Here is a 22,947-nt window from a genome sequence, read left to right as displayed (position 1 = left end):
ATCCAACAAAGGGAAGGGATAACTTGAGTCTGGCGCCTTAGACCCCCCGGCCATCCTGACACCTAAGAAGAGGGTGGATTCCCCACGCCCCGCGAGGCTGTCCATTGTGCCCTCCCAAGCACCTAGTACGACGCTCTGCACACGGCGGGTTCTCGATAAATACGATTCAGCGATCGGTCGAGAGCCGTAACCTTCGACTGCCCAACGCTTCACGCGTTCAGTCGCGACCCGGTTGCCGATCGGCTGCGAGGTTTTCCGGGGGGGGGGTGGGCCCGGAAATCTGTCTCTCGCCCTTCGCCCAGCGTCGGCAGACGTGCGCGCTACTGGAACCCGCCAGCCATATTGACTTGGGGGTGCCATCCGGAATCACTCGGCTTTCCAAACAAGCTGGGGGGAAGATCGGGATTCGAGCTGGGCATCCCTAGCTGCCGGGGCTGGGCGACCTATCATCTTCTCCGGAGCGTTGCCCGGTTCCGTTGTATCTGCTACAAATCCAACGGGGCGACGTCGGGGGGAGGGGAGCGGGATGGGCAGTACTAATGATAATTACTTCCTCTGATCACTTTCGGTCAGGCCGGGACGGTGAACGGTGTCATTAGGCGATTCTTATTACCTGCCTCTCCTCTACCGCCCCTCCAGTAACATTTCGTTGCTGGAGTTTCGATTTGGCGTTCCCGTTTCTTTCTAAGATGACAATAATAACGGTGGTATTTTGTAACTGTTTCTTACCAGATGTCAAGCGCTAGAATAGATACAAGACAAGCGAGTCTGTTTTCAATGCCTACTGGCAAAGCGATCACATCCATCAGTGGCATTTACTGAGTGCTTAATAATGATGTTGGTATCTGTTAAGCGCTTACTATGCGCAGAGCACTGTTCTAAGCGCTGGGGTAGACGCAGGGGAATCAGGTTGTCCCACGTGGGGCTCACGGTCTTAATCCCCATTTTACGGATGAGGTCACTGAGGCACAGGGAAGTTAAGTGCCTCGCCCACGGTCACACAGCTGACAAGTGGCTTACCGTGTGCAGAGCACCGTACGAAACTCTTCGGGAGGGTGCAATCTAACGGAGTAGATAGACGCGTTCCCTGCCCAAGGGACTTGTCCGAGGTCACACGGCAGGTAAGTGAGTCGGGATTAGAACCCAGGGCCTCTGACTGCCAGGCCTATGCTCTTTCCACTAAGCCACGTTGTTTCTGCCCATACATATTTGCACGTATATTCCAAGAGATGGAAGAGTGCAGGAGACTTAATACACGTGATCTGTACCCTCAAGGATCTCACCAGCTACCGTCCTAGAGGTATTTGTTAAGCGATTATTAGGTGCCAAGCACTGCTCTGGATGCTGAGGAGGATACAAGGTAATCAGGTTGGCTCAGGGTCTTGGTCCCCATTTGGCAGGTGAGGTCACTGAGGCACAGAGAAGTTAAGTGGCTTGCCTAGGGTCGCACAGTGGACAAGTGGCAGAGCAGGGGATTGGAACCCACGTCCTCCGGCTCCCGGGCCCGGGCTCTTTCCACTGAGCCACGCTGCTTCTTATAAGCCAAGCCCTGTTGTAAGCACTGGGGTAGATACAAGATAATCAGGTTGGACGCAGTCCCTGTTCCACATGGGGCTCACAGTCTCAATCTCCATTTTGCAGATGAGGTAACTGAGGCACAGAGAAGTGAAGTGACTTGCCCAAGGTCACAACAGACAAGTAGCGGAGCTGAGATAAGATGTACATCCCCTTGATTCTATTTATCGCTACCGTTTTCGTCCGTCTCCCCCGATTAGACTGTGTCCCCGTCACTGGGCAGGGATTGTCTCTACCTGTTAGCGACTTGTCCGCTCCAAGCGCTTAGTACAGTGCTCTGCACAGAGTAAGCGCTCGATAAATACTACTGAATGAATTAATTCAAAACACCCCAACTCAAGTTGCTTCAACCGCTTCCTTTAGGAGTAAAAATAACTGATAGCCGAGCGCTGGGGTCGACACAAGATAATCAGGACGGACACATGGAGCTCACAGTCTGAGGGGAAGGGAGAACAGCCACTGAACCCCTATTTCACAGATGAGGAAACTAAGGTACAGAGACGTGAAGGGACTTGCCCAGGGTCACACGGCAGGCGAGTGACAGAACTGGGAGGAGAATCCAAGTTCTCTAACTCCCAGCCGCTTTCCCCCGAGCTACACTGCTTCAAATATTATATTCCCACCTCAGCCCTTACGCATCCGGGTAGATTCAGTTGCATTATCCCAACTCATCCTGAGCTACCCGTATTGCTTCCTGTCTTTTCCTCATCCTTCCTCCCGCTCCCACTATTTGTAAAGGTGTTTTTTTACATATATATATCTTCCCCACTGCAAGGGAAGTTCCTACAGGGCAGGGAGCCAGTGTTCTGACGCCGTGGAACAGCACAGTTTAGCGCTCAGAGCTCAGGAGACGTTCAGTAAGTAGTACCGCCTGATCGGATGGGGTATCTAGTAAAGAGGTCACGGATAAAACGTGTGTCAAGCCTCCCCAGAGTCTCCTTCGTGCTCTACTCTTCCTCCTAGCAACCGCCAACCAATCAATGGGATTGAGAGTCTACCAGGTGCAGAGCACTGTTCTAAACGCTTGGGAAAGTACGATACAACAATAAAGAGGCATATTCCCCGCTCACAACGAGCTTATAGTCTAGAGGGGGGAGACAGATATCAGTATAAAGCAGCGTGGCTCAGTGGAAAGAGCCCGGGCTTGGGAGTCAGAGGTCACGGGTTCGAAGCCCGGCTCTGCCACGTGTCAGCTGTGGGACTGTGGGCGAGTCACTTCACTTCTCGGTGCCTCAGTTACCGCATCTGTAAAATGGGGATTAAGACTGTGAGCCTCACGCGGGACAACCCGATGACCCTGTATCTTCCCCAGCGCTCAGAACCGTGCTCTGCACATAGTAAGCGCTTCGCAGATACCAACGTTATTATTATAAATAAATTACAGATATATACATAAGGGCTGTGGGGTTGGGAGTGGCCCTGACTTGCTCCCTTTATTCTTCCCCCCTCCCAACCCCACAACACCTGTGCACGTAGCTATATTTATTTATATTGATGCCTGGCTCTCCCTCTAGATTGAAAGCTCATTGCGGGCAGGGACCGGGACTGTTTATTGCTGTACTGTACTTTCCTAAGCGCTTAGTACAGTGCTCTGCGCACGGTAAGCGTTCAATCCATATGTTTGAATGAATGAATGAGTGGGATAGAGAGTCAGCAGATCTGGGTTTTTATTCCCAGCTCCTCCACTTACCTGCTGTGTTGACTTTGGGGGGAAGTCGTTTAACTTCTCTGCGCTTCAGTTTCCGCCTCTGTAAAATGGGGATAAAATACCTTTCTCCCTCCTTCTTAAACTACGAGCTCGTCGGGGGGGGGGGGGGGGGCGTCGGGCGCCGTGTTGGATCCGATTATCTTGTCAACCCCAGCACTCAGAACAATGGTCGGCACAGAGCAAGTACTTAATATCATCGAGAGGGTTACCGAAATGAGATCTGAACGCATTTCGGGTCTTGCAAGTCATCTTTAAAATGGTTTAATAATGAAAAAAAAAAAGCAGCCTCCGTGCAGGGACCTCTAGACCCAGCTCGGAAAGGCCGTGAAATGTGGCGACACCCATTTTAAAGCGGTCAAAGAAGCACCCCGACTTGATCTGGGGGCAAGGAAGATGATTCAAGGTGGCCTACAAGCCATATAATGCTTCTGAGAGTTCCTCAGACTTCCTCGATGGTTCATAGAAGCAGCATGGCCCAGTGGAAAGAGCGAGGGCCTGGGAATCCGAGGACATTGATTCTAATCCTGGCTCCGCCACTGGTGTGCTCTGTGACTTTGGGCAAATCACTACACTCCTCTGTGCCTCAGTTCCCCCAGGATTAAATCCCGCTCCCCCCTACTTAGACTGTGAGCCCCACGTGAGACAGGGACCGTGTCCAACCAGATAAACCCGTGGCTACCGCCGAGTTCAGAACAGCGCTCGGCACAGAGAAAGCGCTTGACAAGTTCCATAAATTAATAGCCCAATTCCCCTCCAGAAAGGCACTCTGGTCTCCCCACTTTTGAAGGTTTCTCTCTCCAGGTGCCAAACCCAACCTCCCTCCCAAATCCAGATTCCTGTGTGTCACAACTTCTGACCATGCCTTCGAAACCCGATCCTGAGAAGTAGAAGTTGAGCTCCCAAGCCAAGTTTTTCTACCTTACCTGTTTTCTTTTTCCTAATTGGATTAGGATTTGTTTCATTACAAAAGGGAGAGGAATTTGGGGGGGGGGGGGTGGGGGCGATTTAAGCACACAGCCAAGGCCTCTTCCCACAAAGCTTTACTTTTTGCACTCTCTCTGCACGCACAGTGGCAAAGTAGGGGATCGATCGATGGTATTTATTGAGCCCTTATTGTGCGCAGAGCACTGTACTAAGCACTGGGGAAGAGTACAATACAGTAGAGCTGGCAGGCATGATCCTCACCCTCAAGGAGCTTAAAATCGTGTCGGGGAGACAGACATTAAAATGGATTTCAGGTAAGGGGAACGCCAGAGAGTAAGGATATGTACTTAATGAATTTAAATCGACACCGAACTGAACCCTATTTGAAACTACTAGGGCCTAGTGGAAAGATCACGGGTCTGGGAGGAGGAGAGGATGGGGGTTCTAAACCTGACTCCCCCCCCCCCCACCCGTGTCTGCTGTGAGTCCTTGGTCAAGTCACTACACTTCTCCGGGCCTCGGTTCCCTCATCTCTAAAATGGGGATTAAGACCGTGAGCCCCGGTGGTTCAGGGACTGTGTCCAACCCGATCACCTTGTATCTACTCCAGTGCTTAGTAAAGTGTTTGGCACTTAGTAAGCACTTAGCCGCTTGGCTCAGGGGAAAGAGGCCGGGCTTGGGAGTCAGAGGCCATGGGTTCTAATCCTGGCTCTGCCACTCGACAGCTGTACGACCTTGGGCAAGCCACTTCACTTCTCTGTGCCTCAGTTACCTCACCTGTGAGCCCCACGAGGGACAACCGGATTACCTCGTATCTACCCCAATACTTAGAACGGTACTCGGCACATAGTAAGCGCTTAACCAATACCATCGTTATTATTATTATTATTTTAAATCCCGCAATTATCATCACTGAATCAAATACATAGGAAAAACTCGTGTCTTGGTTGGGGGTGGATTTTCTATCACAATCCTCTTCCCTCATCTTAGAAAACACAGACACTCTCTCCCTTCCTCAAGCCCAAAGAGCAAACAGGAGCGCTACAACAAAGTAACGAACTGTAAATAGGACTTTGGGCTTTGTGAAAAGACTTTACTGTCTAAATTAAATGCTATCCAATAACCCTAAGTAAACTACATAGTCTTTGCCTTTCATTTTTTTTCCCTTTTTTTAATCACCAAGATGTATTTAGTAACTGTGTGGTTTAACTAGGCTTTAATTCCTCAGTAAACAGGAATTGACCTCTCAGGATTGTGGCTTTTGAAATTAGGGTGTGTTTAGATTTGGAGACTGCCGAAACTTCATTCATGTCTAGAGGAGAAAGCCCTCTGCCAAACATATGTAATCAGAAAAGGGGGGAAAAAAATAAAATAGACGATTACATTCTGAAGAAAGATCGCAAAGCGAATGCCCCCATATGTTTCTCGGAGATCAAATGAAACTGCTAAAGACGGGCCCGGTGATATTTAAGGATCTGGCAAAAGGAAACTTCAGTGTGTCTGTGAAGACGGGGGGCTGGGCTAGCGAAGCCGTGTCCTCCGAGACACGTAGAGGAACGCTTAAGGAGGACAGAGCTCATGAAGTCTAGGCCTCCATGTTTCCACAGATGAAAGCAAAGGTCTCTCCAACTCGATCTCTCCCCGAGACAGACCGTAGAGGCTGAATGAGCCCCCTTTTTGGGATGTCTTTCACAGCTTAGCTCTGGCCTGGAAATCCTAACAAGTCCAGCACTCCCCAAACCGAATGCCTTCCAAAATAAGCCCTGGATAAATTAATTCCGCATCTGCTCCTCTCAGCTTCCGGGAATCCCTCCTTCGGGCCCAGAGGCGGTCGTTCTTCGGCCGCCCAAGTGACGGAACCCTTCAGCTGAACGGACTGTCATTTAGAGGGAAGAGAAAAATCGGTCTCCTGGCTCCTCTGGGGCGCATGGGTAGGGGCGGAAAGATCAGTTCCACCGCCACATCAGAATGCCCAGATCTCCCTTAAACCGAGGGGGTTCTAATCCAGTTTTTCATGTCACTTTGCTTTGTTGGGAGGTCAGGGGGATCCAGAGGGAAGACCATTTGGGTAGGGACCACAGAGGCACGACCCATCATCTGATCATCTCATATCTATCCTGGTGCTTCCCATGTGCCAGGTGTTGTACTAAGTAGGAAGGAATAGGATTCAACCTCCAGTTTTACAGATGAGGGAACCGAGGCCCAGAGAAGTCAAGCGACTGGTCCACGGTCACACAGCAGGCGCTCGGCAAAGCCGGGGGTAGAACCCAGACCGTGAGCCCCACGTGGGACAGGGACTGTGTCCCATCTGATAAATTTGTATCTACCCCAACGCATAGTGCAATGCTTGGCTCAGAGTAAGCGCTTAAATACCATAAAAAACCCCCCAAAACCCTGAGGACATGAGGTCTGCTGTTGGAGGGGCTGCTCTAAAACCCAGCCCAACGAGAGAAGAGGGGAGGGACCAAGGATAATAATAATAATAATAATGGCATTTTAAGTATTTATTACGTGCCAGGCACTGAACTAAGCGCTGGGGTGGATATGAGCAAATCAAGTTGAGCATAGTTTCTGTCCCATATGGAGCTCAGTCTCAATCCCCATTTTCCTGATGAGATAACTGAGGCAGAGAGAAGTGAAGTAACTTGCCAAAGGTCACACAGCAGAGAAGTGGTGGATCCGGGATTAGAACCCACGACCTATCCACTTGCTCTATCCACTACGCCATGCTGCTTCTCAGCATGGTGAAGGTGATGATGGTGGGTGTTTCGGACTCCCCAGGGCAGCAGATCTGGGTTTCGAAGTAGACGTGAAGGCCGGCTTTGATAGACCTCGGCACAAAACCCAACCACCGATGCCGGATGTCCAGAACAAATGGGAATTAGGAACCGTCCCCAGTCTCACTGCCCTGGAGTCTATCTACTTTTCTGGTCATGCTGATCATGTGGGGATTTCCCAAAACTCGAGATTCGACCACCTGGTATTTGTTAAGCGCTTACTATGTACCAGGCACAGCGCAGGGATAGACTGGAGACCGTCCATGACCCGCGTGGGGCTCACAGTCTTAATCTCCTTTATACAGACGCGGTAACTGAGGCAAGGAGAAGTAAAGCGAATTGCCTGAAGTCACACAGCAGACAGGATTAGAACCCAGATCCCCTGACCCCCAAGCCGGTGGTTTTTCCACTAGGCCATACAGCCTCTCTAGGAGAAGAATTCTCTTGTTCTAGGAGAGCACGGGATTTGGTCACTTGATGGCTCCGGGGCGCTGGGCAAGCCGCTTAACCTCTCAGTGCCTCATCTTCTCCTCTGTAAATCGCGGGTAAAATACCCGTTCTCCCTCCCTCTTAGTCTGTGAGTTCCCAATGGGACGGGGACTGTGCCCAATCTGCTTCTCTTGTACCTGCCCCAGCGTTTAGCGCGTAGCAAGTGCTTAATAAATACCACTAATGCCACTTAATAGCGCCAGTAGCTTAGGCCCAAAAAGGAAAAAATAACCTCACATATCTGGCACGCCTTCCCTTCTTATACACGCTCACAAACACACACACTTTGAATACACATTTTTCTTCACAGAAACCATGTGCCACTCCACGTGAGGCCCCAAGTTATTTCTCTCCTTCTTCCCGAGCCACCCTCTTTCTCTTCTTACGTTTTCATAGAGGGCTTGAAGGGTCTCCAGGTCAACCAGCGAGTTGTCCAAGTTCACCACAGCTGCAAAACACACAAAAAGGAAGAAATTCGTTGTCAGGACGATCGTCAGCCAGCTGTGAAAAGATCCCCAACTATTCCTGGCTAGAGATTTCATGACCCAGTGGTCAGACAGCTTAAAGGTTTTAACGACAACGGTCCCTTGAAACCCCGACCGGGTTCCTCAACGGACGGGTGTCAACCGCTGAAGTATTCTCTCCCACACCGTACACAAACACGATCCCGTGAGGGTGGCGAAAGCCAGAGATCGGAGATAAGCTTGGCCTCGGACTTTCACGGCTCAGTCGGGAGACTTAGGAAAAATCCGCAAATCCGCGGGCCGCCGGGAAACCCGTCGAGCCCATTCCTGTCACTGGGTGGTTTCGGCCTCTCGCTCGTTTAGCCGATGAACGCCGAGTCACCTGACGCGGGTCAGATCTTTTAAGGAACTAAGCTGACGGGTTTCATAGGGCTCTAAAATCCGCCTTTCCTATCCTCCCCCCACCCGGGGACGGTACCTCGCTGGGATCGTTTTGTGAGGAAGGGGGCAGGGGGACGGATCGGTTCTGAAAAGACCGAGAGCTTATTTCTTCGTGGAGGGTAAAAAGCGCTCCCGGGTGGGCTCCCGTCAGGGACATCGCTTAAACGCAGGTAGGAGAGCAAGAGGCATGACGCCTCGTTGGACAGCCGCATACCCACACGGAAGCGGGCCTGCTTCAGCTAGCGGGGAGCAGGTCTCGGCTCTCCAACGGGTAAAGCCGCGGGGGCCATCTTGAGGCCGAGCTTCCACCCCCAACCTTGATCTGGCCGTTGGAAAGGCCACCGCCGGGGAACTCTCTGATTCTGTTCATTTCGCTCGCTGGAAGTCGGTGTCCTTCAACCCCCGGCGGAGGGACGCCGTGCCCGTGCTTCAGGGATCTGTCACTAAATGTCTGGCCCTCGTTCTGCTCTGTCCTGATGCCCTTCACCACTCCTAGCAGGTCCTGGAGCTCGTCCCGGGCCCTGCCCGCCCACCTTCCCTCTCTGACCTCCCTTCCTCCTCTCTCGCCCCGCTCCGGTCTATTCTTCACTCCGCTGCCCGGCTCATTTTCCTGCAGAAACGATCTGGGCATGTCACTCCCCTTCTTAAACAACTCCAGTGGTTGCCTATCGACCTCCGCTCCAAACAAAAACTCCTCACTCTAGGCTTCGAGGCTCTCCGTCACCTTGCCCCTTCCTACCTCTCCTCCCTTCTCTCTTTCTACCGCCCACCCCGCACGCTCCGCTCCTCCGCCGCCCACCTCCTCGCCGTCCCTCGGTCTCGCCTATCCCGCCGTCGACCCCCGGGTCACGTCCTCCCGCGGTCCCGGAACGCCCTCCCTCCTCACCTCCGCCAAACTGATTCTCTTTCCCTCTTCGAAACCTTACTTAAAAATCACCTCCTCCAAGAGGCCTTCCCAGACTGAGCTCCTCTTCCCCCTCTACTCCCTCTGCCATCCCCCCTTTACCTCTCCGCAGCTAAAGCCTCATTTTCCCCTTTTCCCTCTGCTCCTCCCCCTCTCCCTTCCCATCCCCACAGCACTGTACCCGTCCGCTCAACTGTATATATTTTCGTTACCCTATTTATTTTGTTAATGAATTGTACATCACCTTGATTCTATTTAGTTGCCATCGGTTTTTACGAGATGTTCTTCCCCTTGACGCTGTTTAGTGCCATCGTTCTTGTCTGTCCGTCTCCCCCGATTAGACTGTAAGCCTGTCAAACGGCAGGGACCGTCTCTATCTGTTGCCGACTTGTTCATCCCAAGCGCTTAGTACAGTGCTCTGCACATAGTAAGCGCTCAATAAATACTATTGAATGAATTGAATGAACCTTCCCTAGTCACTCTACCTGGATCTCGTCCATCATTCACTCGTATTTATTGAGTGCTTATGCGTGCAAAGCACCGAACTAGGCATTTTGGAGAGTACAATATAACAATAAACAGACACATTCCCTGCCCGTAACCAGCTTACGGTCCATCGCCACTGACCTCTCGCCCATGTTCCATCTCTGGCCTGGATCGCCCTCCCTCCTCATATCCGACAATGACTCTCCCTCCCTTCAAAGCCTTATCAAAGACACGTCTCCTCCAAAAGGTCTTCCCTGACTAAGCCCTCCTTTCCTCTTCTCCCACCCCCTTCCGCCTCCACCTCGCCTGCTCCCTTTATTCATCGCCCCCGACCCAGCCCCACACCACTTTTGTCCATATCTGTCATTTATCTATTTATATTAATGCCTGTCTCCTCTGGACCGCAAGCTCGTTATGGGCAGGGAATATGTCTGTTATATTGTCCTCTCTGAAGTGTTTAGTACAATGTTCTGCACACAGTAAGCGCTCAGTAAATAAGATTGATTGACCGATGACCCCCCCCCCCCATTTACCCAAGATACTGGACTTTGCAGGGGTGGATCACCTCAATGCAAAATGTCCCAGCGGTTCCGAAACGTCGTACGGTAAGGATCTCATTTTAGACCCACTCCCGAATTTCACTTTGGATTGGGTATCAACGACCATCCGTTCTGATGGGCGCAGGGCGTACGTATACGAGTGCGTGAACGAGTGTGAATGTGCCCTCAATGCGTCTAGGTGATATTCTTCCCAGGGCAATCCTTGCTGTTCTCTGGTGGCGCGTGTTCTGACTTCCGCGACGTTAGCCAGCTCGGTAAGAGAATTCGACAATTTCCCTTGCTTCTCCAGTTAACAAGGCATCTGCTCCGCCGCTGGCCAAGACCACAAATCCACCCCAGATGATACCTGCCAATTTCTGCAGGCGGGGGAGGGAGGCGGCTCGATTCATTTTCATCACTGCGATGTCGTCTTCTGGCTCCATACGACTCTCTCCCGTCGACGGCGGACGCTCAGTCTTACCGAGGGACGTAGAGTCGTACGATAGCCGGTCGTCGTCCGGAAACCGTGGCGAAGCCTTCAGCGATCTGGACTGGAAATTTGTTTTCCTGGTGCTTTTAATAACGCGAAGGCCCGGGATCAGAAAAAAGATGCTTGGAGAAGAGATTTTCCTGTCATCGCTGCTTTCGTATTATCTAGAGTCTGTATGGTCCTTTGATTTTTCCAAAGCCCTTTCTACTTCGATGAGCCCATTTTATACTCACAACATCCCTTGAGGTTGAAAGAGGCTGCTATTACGATCCTCTTTCCGCCACCGAGGAAATGGAGGTCCAGAGAGGTTAAACGATGACGTTACCTAGAGTTCGTATGGTCCTTGGATTTTTTCAAAGCCCTTTCTACGTCCATGAGCCCGTTTTACACTCACTACATCCCTGTGAGGTTGAAAGAGGCTGCTATTATGATCCCCCCTTCGGCAGATGAGATCACAGGGGTCCAGAGAGGTTAAGACATTGACCAGAGACCACCCAGCAGCAGAGCTGGGATTAGAACCCCCCTCTCCAGGCTCCCGGTCCCCATACGCTCTCGTTCATGTATTTAATCAGATTTATTACATAATGATGGTATTTGTTAAGCGCTTACTATGTGCCGAGCACCGTTCTAAGCGCTGGAGCGCTTACCGTGTACGGAGCACTGTACTTAGCACAGAAACAGACACATCCCCTACCCACAACCACTCCCAGCTTCACGCTATATTACTCTGATACTCATTCTTGCATTCAATCGCGTTTATTGAGCTCTTACTGTGTGCAGAGCACTGGACTAAGCACTCGGAGAGCACAATTCAGCAACGTATAGAGACGATCTCCGCCCACAACGGGCTCACAGTCTAGAAGGGGGGAAATATCCTGTCCCTTGCTCCAGAAACAGGACAGAGGGGCACGAGATCACCCTAGTAGCCAGGAAATTGTAACAGCGCTATTTACTGAGCGGTTACCGTGACGGAGCACTGCACTAAGCGCTCGGAAAGGACACCCAGGAGGGAACCGGACACAGTCCCTGTCACTGCCTCACTGCACAAAGCAGGGTGATTACAGGTTAAACGTCGGACGTCGGTGATATTTATTGAGCGCTCACGGGGTGCAGAGCATTATACTGAGCGCTTGAGACGTTTTGAAAAAAGAAAAGCACACTTGTTAGGCTCTTACTTTGTGTGTTGGGGTAGATACAAGCTATTCAAATTGGAAACACTTCACCCCCCCACTGTGCCCACAGAGGGCTCAAAGTCATCATCCCCATTTTACAGATGAGGGAACTGAGGCACAGAGAAGAAAAGTGTCTTGCCCGAGGCCACACGGCAGACGAGTGGCGGAGCCGGGATTAGAACCCAGGTCCTCCCGACTTCCAGGCCCACGTGCTATCCACTAAAATGAAATGGTGGCATCTGTTAAGCGCTTACTCAGTGCAAAGCACTGTTATTAAGCGCTGGGGGATACAAGGTGATCAGGTTGTCCCACGTGGGGCTCTCGGTCTTAATCCCCATTTTACAGATGAGGTAACTGAGGCACAGAGACGTTAAGTGACTTGCCCAAAGTCACAGTTCCCGCTGCTTCTCTTGTAGGAAGAAGGCTCGGACTTCTGTTCCTGACTCTACCTGTGAATTACTTGTCAGGGTCATTCAGAAATTTGGGATCTACAAATGGTGCTCAGTAGGTTCTAAAATGCTCTCGCCCCTTGCAGGGGAAGTTACTATAACGCACTGTACTGAGCGCCTACTGCCGAAGCGGCCCGGTAGAGCTTGCGGGTGAACGCGAAGAAAAGAGAAGCGGCAGATCTAGTGGACGGAGCACACGCCGGAGGTTCTGTCGGCTGTGTGACCCCGGGCAAGTCACTCCACTTCTCTGAGCCTCAGTTCCCTCATCTGGAAAATGGGGGTTCAGACCCCATAGTAATTATTGAGCGCTTACTATGCGCAGAGCACTGGACTAAGCGCTTGGAATGAACAAGTCGGCAACAGACAGAGACGGTCCCCGCCCTCTGACGGGCTCACGGTCTGATCGGGGGAGACGGGCGGACGAGAACCGTGGCGATGAATAGAGTGGAGGGGAAGAACATCTCATCGAAACAACGGACAGGGACCGTGTCCAACCCCATTAGCCCGTATCTCCCCCAGCGCTCAGTACGGCGCCTGGCATATACTTAAGTAAGCGCTTAAGAGATATCGCTTAAAATGAAAAGGGGGCCTCGGGTGGGGAAAAGGGATCATCCCCTAAAGAGAGCCGGAGATCCCAAGCCGAGGAAAAGCGGGAAATGGGTCACGGCGGGTGCTTCCGGAGAGAAGCGAGGGGAGCGTAAAGTCATTCCCGGAGACAGCCGGTGGGCCCAGGTTTGGCTAATCCTCCCCTGGGAATTTGCACACCTGCAGGGCGTGGCCAAAGCCTGAAAATCAATTAGTAGGCAGGCACTTTGCCTTTCAACCCTCTCGATTTGTTTTTTCTTGGTGCTAAATGAGCATTTTCGCCACATCGGCTCTGATAAAAATCTTTCATCGAGACCCCAGAGAGTCTGCAAACCACCTAGACGGCATTCCACGGGCTGAAAGCGCCGGTGCGTTCCCTTTTCAATTAGTCAGTTGTATCTATTGAGTGCTTACTGTGCGCAGAGCACTGTACTAAGCATTTGGGAGAGTTCAAAATAACACAGTTGGTAGATACTTTCCCTGCCTTTCATGTCTTGGGTTTCAAACTTTTTTTTTTTTTTGAAAGGGCATTTGTTAAGCGCTCACTATGTGCCGGACACTGTTCTTAACACTGGGGTAGATTCAAGTTAATCAGGTTGGACACAGCCCCTGTCCCACAGTTCTTTCTTTAGGAAGTCTACCCACTGTCCCGACTTCTCCCAAGTGCTTAGTACAGTGCTCTGCATAAAGTAAGCACTCAATAAATAGCATTGATTGACAAGTCAAACCCTTACTCTGTGCCAAACACTAGGTTAAGCACTGGGACAGATGCGAGCCAATCGGATCAAATACAGTCCGGTTCCTTCACGAGACAGAGCGTCTAAAAGGAGAGCAGGTAGTTTATATTTTAGTCCCATTTTACAGAGGAGGAAACTGAGGGTCAGAGAGGTAAAGCGACTTGTCCGAGGCCACACAGCAGGCAAGCGGCAGAGCTGGGATTAGAATCCGAGTTTCCCGACTCTCAGCCCGGGGCTCTTTCTATTAGTCACACCGTTCGTTCATTCAATAGTATTTATTGAGCGGCTACTATGTGCAGAGCACTGTACTAAGCGCCTGGAATGTGCAAATCAGCAACAGATACAGTCCCTGCCCTTTGACGGGCTGACAGGCTAATCGGGGGAGACGGACAATAACAGTAGCAAAAAATAGCATCAGGAATCAGAAGGACATGGGTTCTAATCCCCGCTCCGCCACTTGTCGGCCGTGTGACCTCGGGTAAGTCACTTCACTTCTCCGGGCCTCAGTTACCCCAGCTGAAAAATAAGGCCTAAAACCGCGAACCCCTCGTGATAGCGGGACCGGGTTCGATCTGATGACTTTGCGTCTCCCCAGCACTAAGTACAACGCCTGGCGCATAGTAAGCACTCAAATACCAAAACAAAACAGAAAAACCTCCTCCTTTCCAAATTTATACTTTCTTCCCCTCAGTCTAAATCCCAAGTCGCCACTTGAGAGTCGGTCTACATCGGAGAGTCTGTGAACTAAAGAAGAGACCACACAAAGCCTGGAGCCCCTCCCCGAACAGCTCCCGAAACCCCCGAACTCATCACGTCATCAACATCATCATCATCAGTGATATTTACTCTGGGCTTAGTGGGTGGGGCGCTATACTAGCCGCTTGGGAGAGTACGATAAAATAGAGTCGGTAGACATAATTTCCGAGCAAATTCAAACCCGTAACTAATCTAAATAGGCCGAAACGGGATGGCCCGGACAATGGAAACGGTCCAAAAATGAGCTTCCCCGAACGTGGAGAAGCAGCGTGGCCCAGTGCAAAGAGCACGGGGCCGGGGGGGTCTGGGTTCTAATCCCAGCCTCCGCCACACGTCCGCTGTGTCACCTTGGGCAAGTCACTTCACTTCTCCGGGCCTCGGTTACCTCATCCGGAAAATGGGAATTAAGACCGTGAGCCGGGATGGGGACAGTGACCAACCCGCTCAACTTGTACCTACCCCAGTGCTCAGAACAGTGCTTGGCATACCGTGGGCGCTGAAATACGATGATGACGATGATAACTGTCATCATCGCTCTCGCTCCCAGGACAGGCTCCAATCAATCAAGGGGCCGGACGTCAGGAGACCTGGCTGGGTCCACCGGCCTGCTGGGGCACCTTGAACCAGTCACTTAACCTCTCCGGGCCTCAGTTTCCCTGTACAAGGGGGAGGACCCGGGATTAAAACCCAGGTCTCTCGGACTCCCAGGCCCGTGCTCTCTCCATTAGGCCATTCTGGATCTCTGTTCCCTCCTGGGGAATTTAAAGGTGAAGGTGGAAACTTTAACTATCACCACCATCTTTAAATTTCATTGGAAACAATAACAACAACAACGGTGGTATTTGTTATGCGTCTACCACGTGCCAAGAACCGTATAAAGCGGTTGGGGGGAATATAAGCAAATCGGTTGGGACACAGGCTCGTAGTCTTAATCCCCATTTTCCAAATGAGGTAACTGGGGCCCAGAGAAGTGAAGCGACTTGCCCAAGGTCGCACAGCAGACCAGTGGAGGAGCCGGGATTTGAACCCACGTCCTTCTGACTCCCAGGCCCGGGATCTATCCGCTAGGTAGGCATCTTTAGCCTGTGCGTTCGTGAGTTACGGACTGGGAAGTACTTCGTGATTTGGTTATTACTCACGGCAGCCCAGTCATTATTTGGCCATTCCTCCTAGCAACTGGGGCGGTCGACCGATAGCCCCGTCGCCACGATATAAACGCCCAAGTAATGACCCGAGGAGGCCCTAGGTTTGTCTCAGCGTTGTCCCGTAACCGTGAGTCAGACACGAAAGCCAGTTTTCCGGGCCGGAGGGCGATCCGAAACCAGACATCCTTGTCGAGAAACGTGGCGCCGATCTGGATTTTGGGGGACAAACCAGTCGAGCAATGTTTGTGCGACGGAAAGTTCGGGAAGCAGTCAGAGGAAGGTGATGGACGGTTTTCCTGTCACGCAGGAGCTGAGCTCTCACAGAGCTTTCTGAAGCAGCGAGGCCTAGTGGATGGAGCCCGGGCCTGGGAGTCCGAAGGACCTGAGTTCTAATCCCCGATCCACCATTTGCCTGCTGGGTGAACTTGGGAAAGGCACTTGCCTTCTCTGGGTCTCAGTTACCTCATCTGGAAAACGGGGATTAAGACAGGGAGCCCCACGTGGGACGGGGACTGCTTCCAACCTGATTCAGCTTGTACGTATCCGAGCTCGTAGTGCGGTCACCGGCACGTGATCGACTGTATTCCTTGAGCGCTTACTGTGTGCGGAGAACTGTACTAAGCGCTTGGGAGAGTACACTGTAACAATCTAACAGACACATTCCCATCGTAAGCGCCACTTAACAAATACCGTATTGAAAAAAACCCTCGTGGCGTACCGTCGAAACCGCGCACGAACCATTTCTTCCGATACCGAGGCCCTGTCTGTCACTTGCTCGCTGTGTGACCTTGGACAAGTCACTTGACCAAGCGCTTAGTACAGTGCTCAGCACATAGTAAGTGCTCAATAAATACTACTGAATGAAGAAATGAACTTAACCACTCTCGTCCAAGAGACCTTCCCTAACCGAGGCCTCTTTTCCTCTTCTCCCTCTCCCTTCTACGTAGCCCTGACTTACTCCCTTTATTCACCCCCCCCTCCCAGCCCCACACCACTTAGGTCCATATCTGTCACGTATTTATTTCTGTTAAATAAAGAGAAGCAGCGTGGCTCGGTGGAAAGAGCCCGGGCTTTGGAGGCAGAGGTCACGAGTTCGAATCCCAGCTCCGCCACTTGTCAACTGTGCGACTGCGGGCGAGTCACTTCACTTCTCTGTGCCTCAGTTACCTCGTCTGTAAAATGGGGATTAAGACGGCGAGCCCCACGTGGGACGACCTGCTTCCCCTGCGTCTACCCCGGCGCTTAGAACGGTGCTCTGCACATAGTAAGCGCTTAACAGATACCGACGTTATTATTATTGTTAATGTCTGTCTCCCCCTCTAGACTGGAAGCTTGTTGAGGACAGGGAATGTGTCTGTTATACTGTATTCTCCCAAGCATTTAGAATAGCGCTCCGCACACAGTAAGTGCTCAATAAATACAGTCGACTAACACTCTTTGCCTCCATTTCCTCATCTGTAAAATGGGGATTCGATACCCCTTCTCGCTCCTCTTTAGGCTGTGATCCCCAAGAGGGACCGAGGCTGGGTCCCGTCTGATTATCTTGTATTTACCATAGTGCTCGGCACGAAGCGCTTAACAAGTACCACGGTCATCATTACTGACACCCTTAACAAAGCTCCAAGAAAAAAACCAAAACCTAGGGAAAAACGCTCCAATCCCTCTAGGCTGCAAGTTCGCTGGGGGAAAGAATCGTGTCTACCAAGCTCCTATTGGATAGGGAACATGTCTGCTAATTCTGCTGCACTGTACTGTCCCAAACGCCTATTACGGTGCTCCGCACATGGTAAGGGCTCAATAAATGATAATGTTGGTATTCGTTAAGCGCTTACCATGTGCCGAGCACTGTTCTAAGCGCCGGGGTAGACACAGGGGAATCGGGTCGTCCCACGTGGGGCTCACGGCCTTAATCCCCGTTTTACAGGTGAGGTAACCGAGGCACAGAGAAATTAAGCGACTCGCCCACAGTCACACAGCTGACGAGGGGCGGGGCCGGGATTCGAACCCGTGACCTCTGACTCCAAAGCCCGGGCTCTCTCCGCTGAGCCACGCTGCTTCTGCGATTCATCAACCGAACTCTGTTGTACCGTCCTCTCCCGAGCACTCAGCACAGTGCTCTGCACCCAGTAAGCGCTCAATCAATACCACTGATGGACCGACCGAGATTTCCCTCTCACTTACTTACAACCACGCTCCTTTCCTAACGGAGGTGTGGGCTCCAGCTCAGCCAGCCCGGGTCGTTTCCCCATCTGGCACGGAATCAGTGATGCCGTAACCAGACTCCTCCTCTTAAATCCCGCTCCAATCCCCTCCCCCCCATTCCAGGCGACTTAGAAATAATATTAGCGGTCCCCACTAATTCCACAGATTTCTTTCAACACGCCAGTCGAGATACGGGCAATAAAACTGAAAATCGGGCTTTTCCGCTGGACTCCCACTCTCGGCTTTCAAAGGGTGGCCCCGGTTGAGCCTCGGCGATCTAAGCGCGGACCGTCTGCCGCGATTTATCCGTGGCGGCTTTTTCAACGCTAGCCGGCTCCGGACCCTGACCTTCTTTTAAGCTTCTGCCTCCTCGCGGGATACGAAAGGGGCTCCCTCCAAACCTCACCGGCTCGGGACCACCTCTGTCCATCACCCCCGGCTTCCTAACCGAAGTCGCATTCGTACATTCGTTGGTTCAGTCGCATTTAGGGAGCGCTTACTGCGCGCGGAGCACTGTACTAAGCCCTTGGGAGAGTACGAGAGAACAATGAACAGACACGTTCCCCCGCTCCCAACGAGCTTAGAGTCACAGCCCGGGGTGCGGATCGGCCAGGGCTAAGTAGCACCACCCCTCCCTAGGCGCGGAAAACCGAGAAGCCGCGCGGCCCAGTGGAAAGAGCCCAGGTCCGGGAGTCGGAAGGACCTGGGTTCTAACCCCGGCTCCGTCGCCTGTCTGCCGTGTGCCCTTGGGTGAGTCGCTTTGCTTCTCTGGGTCTCGGTTAGCTCGGCTGTAAAATGGGGATTAAGGCTGCGAGCCCCAAGCGGGACGGAGACGCTGTCAGACCCGATTTCTAAGGAAGCGCTTAGAACGGTACCCGGCACGTGGTAAACGTTTACCGGATACCCCGATACTTCACCCTGCTCCCTGTCGCTCCCCCAGGCCCCTCCCCAGATATATCCAATTGCAGCGACGAACCGCTCATGTCACCGGTCAGTCTCCATTCATTCATTCCACAGTATTTATTGAGCGCTTACTATGTGCAGAGCACTGTACTAAGCACTTGGAGTGTACGGTTAGGCAACGGATAGAGATCCCTGCCCACTAACGGGCTCACAATCTAAACGGGGGAGGAAGACGGCAAAGCAAAACAGAACAAGACAAAACCGGCAGTCGAGCGCAGACATCGTAAGAGCGACGCATCCACAAAATCTCAAAGCATATGATGAAGGGGGGAAACAACCAACTGAAAACTACCTTTATCGTCTGCAAACCTCTGACCAGTGAGTCTTGCAAACGAATGAATTAATTCGTGGCTGAGTGGAAAGAGCCCGGGCTTGGGAGTCAGAGGACCTGGGTTCTAATCCGGACTCTGCCGCTTGTCTGCTGTGTGACCTTGGGCAAGTGGCTTCACTTCTCTGTGCCTCGGTTCCCTCATCTGTAAAATGGGGATTAAAACCGTGAGCCCAGTGTGGGACAACCTGACTACCTCGCCTCCACCCCGGCGCTTAGAACAGTGCTCGGCACATAGTAAGCGCTTAATACCATAATCATTATTATTCACCGATCAGGGGTATCCATTGAGCGAGCACTGTAGCGAGTGCTCGGGAGCAAACGTATTTACTGAGCGCTTACGATGTGCAGAACAACGTACTAAGCGCTTGGGAGAGCTCAACCCAGAAGAAGTAGCGGACACATTCGCTGCCCGTAACAAGCTTACGGTCTAGAAGGAGCTTTCAGATTGGAGGCAAAATACAACAGTTCAGTAGTTGTGCGCTCTCTGCCCGCAGAGATCTTACAGTCTGCAGGAGGGGACGGCCAATAAAGTGGATTAGGAAGAGGGGAAAAGAGAGGAATAACGAAGACGACGCATCTCCCGGAAGGAACGGTTCTCTGAGAGGCCGGGATAATGCGGTTTTCGTGCTTCGGTTATATAAAGGAGGCTTTCCTTTGGAGTCAGAACACGTTCTATCACTGGTACATCTCGGCTAAACATGCTCATACGAGTCTAGAGGACGTAAGTTACCGATTAAGTCGGTCCGTGCCACACACCTATGGACGTTGTTTATAAAACTTGTGCAAGTTAAATCGTTAAAGAACAAATAAGTTTTGTTTGAGTCGGTCTGTCGCCTCCTTGTCTAGGAAGAGGGGGGAAGAAAAAGGAAGTCGAGACTGTACTCCTTTCAGAATACAATGTTTAAACGCAAACATGATTGAGGCTGAGCACTGTTTAATCTAGCAATATTGTATTTCGTTTCTGTTTTCAGAGAGGTTTGTTGAGTCCTACTCGCTGCTCATCTCAGCTGTTTAGAGATGAATTATTTGAGTTTGGCAGGTGACAGAATGTTGGGTGGGGATCCTAGCCGGGGGAATGGCCCACGGCCGCAGATAAAGTTTACTCCAGGCCCCGTACGGAGAAGAGCGGATCCGTTCAAACCGTGAGGAGCCACGGTCTCTTGAGGATTTTTAGTAAACCGCATCGTTCTCCCTCCTCCTCAAGTTCTTGCCCGAACGAGAGGGTGATTAAAATAAAAAGCTAAAGACTAGGCTAGGGAGAGGAGCAAAAGTAATTCCCTTCCTGTCCGTGACGCTGCCTCTTACCAGTGGCATTTAGTGAGTGCTTACTACGGGCGGCGCACTGTACTGAGTGCTTGGGAGACTCCAATACAACAGAATTGGCAGACAGGAGCTCTGCCCATAACAAGCTTCACAGAGTTCCTGAAGAAGAGATGACCCCGCAGTTAAGGTTAGTCCAATGTAGAAGCAACCTGGCCTAAGCGGAAAAAGTCGGGGTCCGGGAGTTAGAGGACCTGGGTTCCGATCCCGGCTCTGCCATTTCCCTGCTGTGTGACCTTGGGCGAGGCCCTTATTGAGTGCCAAATTAGGGACTGTACTAGGCGCTTGGGAGAACAATTGTGAGAGAACGCTCTCTAGGCTGGGTGCATTCTTCTCTAGACTGTAAGCTCACTGTGGACAGGGAAGGTGTCTATCACCCTATTTATTTTGTTTATTTTGTTTAATGAGACGTACATCACCCTGATTCTATTTAGTTGCCATTGTTTTTATGAGATGTTCTTCCCCACGACTCTATTTATTGCCACGTCTCCCCCGATCAGACCGTGAGCCCGTCAAACGGCAGGGACCGTCTCTATCTGTTGCCGACCTGTTCATTCCAAGCGCTTAGTGCAGTGCTCTGCACATAGTAAGCGCTCAATAAATACTATTGACTACATGAATACTGTTAGATTGTATTCTCCCTAACACATAGTCCGGTGTTCTGCATACGGGAAGTGCTCAATAAGTACGACTGACTGACCGACACTCCATAAGGAACTTACAGTTTTAGAGAGCTTGCCTGCAGAGCTGAAACTTATGTGAGCTGCTAATCCACGCTGGCCTGCGTGTAGCCTCATCCTGAAGACCCCAGTAATAATAACACTAATAATAATGGCGTTTGTTAAGCGCTTACGATGTGCCAGGCACTGTACTAAGCGCTGGGATAGACACAAGCTACGTGGGTTGGGCACGGTCCCTGTCCCACGTCGGGTTCACAAGAAATACTACATCTGCCGTCGGTTTGATGCATTTTGAGAGAGGGGGGAAAAGATAAGGACGCCTTGCTTCTTGAATGGAAAGAGCAGGGGGCCGGAAGTCAGGAGACCTGAGTTCTAATCCCAGCTCCTCCTCTTGGCTACTGGGCAACATCAGGCAAGTCACTGAACTGCTCTGGGCCTCAGTTTCCGCATCTGTCAAACGGGGATTCGGGATCTGTTCTCCCTCCCTCTTACACTGTGAGTCCGCCATAGGACAGAGACCGAAGGCGATCCGATTATCTCGCGTCTACCCTCGTGCTCGGTGCAATGCTTGGCATGCGATGAGTGTGTAACGAATATCACTATTATTATTATTATTACAGCCTGGCAGGCTCATAATGCCGTAAGACTTGGCAACTGAGCACTGGGGATTCAATGTCCAGTCCCCCTCTCCCTTAGAATCGGAGTCCCAGGTGAGACAGATACAAATCAATAAATAACAGATGCGGATAGAAGGCCTGTGGGACTAGGAGAGGGAAAGAAAAGAGGGAGCAAATCATCGATAGAAGAGACACGGGGGCTAGCAGAAAAAGGACAGGTCTGGGAGTCGGAAGGTCCCGGGTTCTAATCCCGGCTCCGCCACGTGCCTGCTGTCTGACCTGGGGCACGTCGCTTAACTTTTCTGTGCTTCAGGTCCCTCGTCTGTAAAATGGGGGTAAGACTCACGAGGGACATGGATCGTGTCCAGCCTGATTAATTTATATCTACCCCAGTGCTTAGAACACTGCCCGGCACGTAGTAAGCGCTTAACAGGTACCATTAAAAAAAAAAAATGGGGCTCCGACAGCAGTTCTCGTCTCTTGGAGCCATTTTTGGCCAGCGGGTAGAGCTGAGATGACTGGCCCTTTTCCCGGGAATGTCAGGAATTCCAGTCGGCCGAGGAACTTGGCTACCAGCGCCTTAGGGAGGAGAGAGGTTACGGTCAGTCAGTCTATCGCGTTTATCGAGTACTTACCCTATGCAGAGCACTGTGCTAAGCTCTTGGGAGAGTAAAGAAGCGGGGTGGTTTAGTGGAAAGAGCCCGGGCTTGGGAGTCAGAGATGGAGGGTTCTAATCCCTGCCCTGTGGCTTAACTGAGTGATTTTGGCCAAATCACTTCGTTTCTCTGTGCCTCAGTTACCTCATGTGTAAAATGAGGATTAAGACTGTAAGCCCCACGTGGGACAACCTGAATACCTTGTGTCTACCCCGGCGCGTAGATCAGTGCTTGGCATAGAGTAAGCGCTTAATGAATACCATTATTATTATTACAATACAACAATAAACAGACCCGTTTCCTGCCCGCAACGAGCTTAGGGTTACAGGCCTTCTGGTCCTTTCTGCCTGGGAGAACGGAGGGCTTCCTCCGGAAGAAAGAGCAACACTGTGCTTCGGCCAAAAGACGGCAGAGTTCGTGCCACTTTCCACCAGACGGCCCAGGGCTGGGGGTGTGGGAGAAAATAAAAACCACACACCTTTGAGAACCCCACGTGGGACAGAGATTGTGTCCAATCTAACTTATATAATAATAATG

General features: G+C 51.5%; 1 protein-coding gene across 1 annotated transcript in view; it reads right to left on the bottom strand.

The window, feature by feature from the left end:
* Positions 1 to 22,947, bottom strand: part of FMN2 (formin 2) — a 129,810-nt gene that overhangs the window by 49,777 nt on the left and 57,086 nt on the right. Inside the window, exon 10 of the mRNA XM_039914856.1 lies at positions 7,860 to 7,921. Coding sequence (XP_039770790.1) covers positions 7,860 to 7,921 — 62 coding nt within the window. The remainder of the gene's footprint in view (positions 1 to 7,859; positions 7,922 to 22,947) is intronic.

This window comes from Ornithorhynchus anatinus, chromosome 19, assembly GCF_004115215.2.
Source record: "Ornithorhynchus anatinus isolate Pmale09 chromosome 19, mOrnAna1.pri.v4, whole genome shotgun sequence".
Taxonomy (NCBI): domain Eukaryota; kingdom Metazoa; phylum Chordata; class Mammalia; order Monotremata; family Ornithorhynchidae; genus Ornithorhynchus; species Ornithorhynchus anatinus.
The sequence above is the reverse complement of the archived record's forward strand: the minus strand, read 5'-3'. Positions and strand labels throughout refer to the sequence as shown.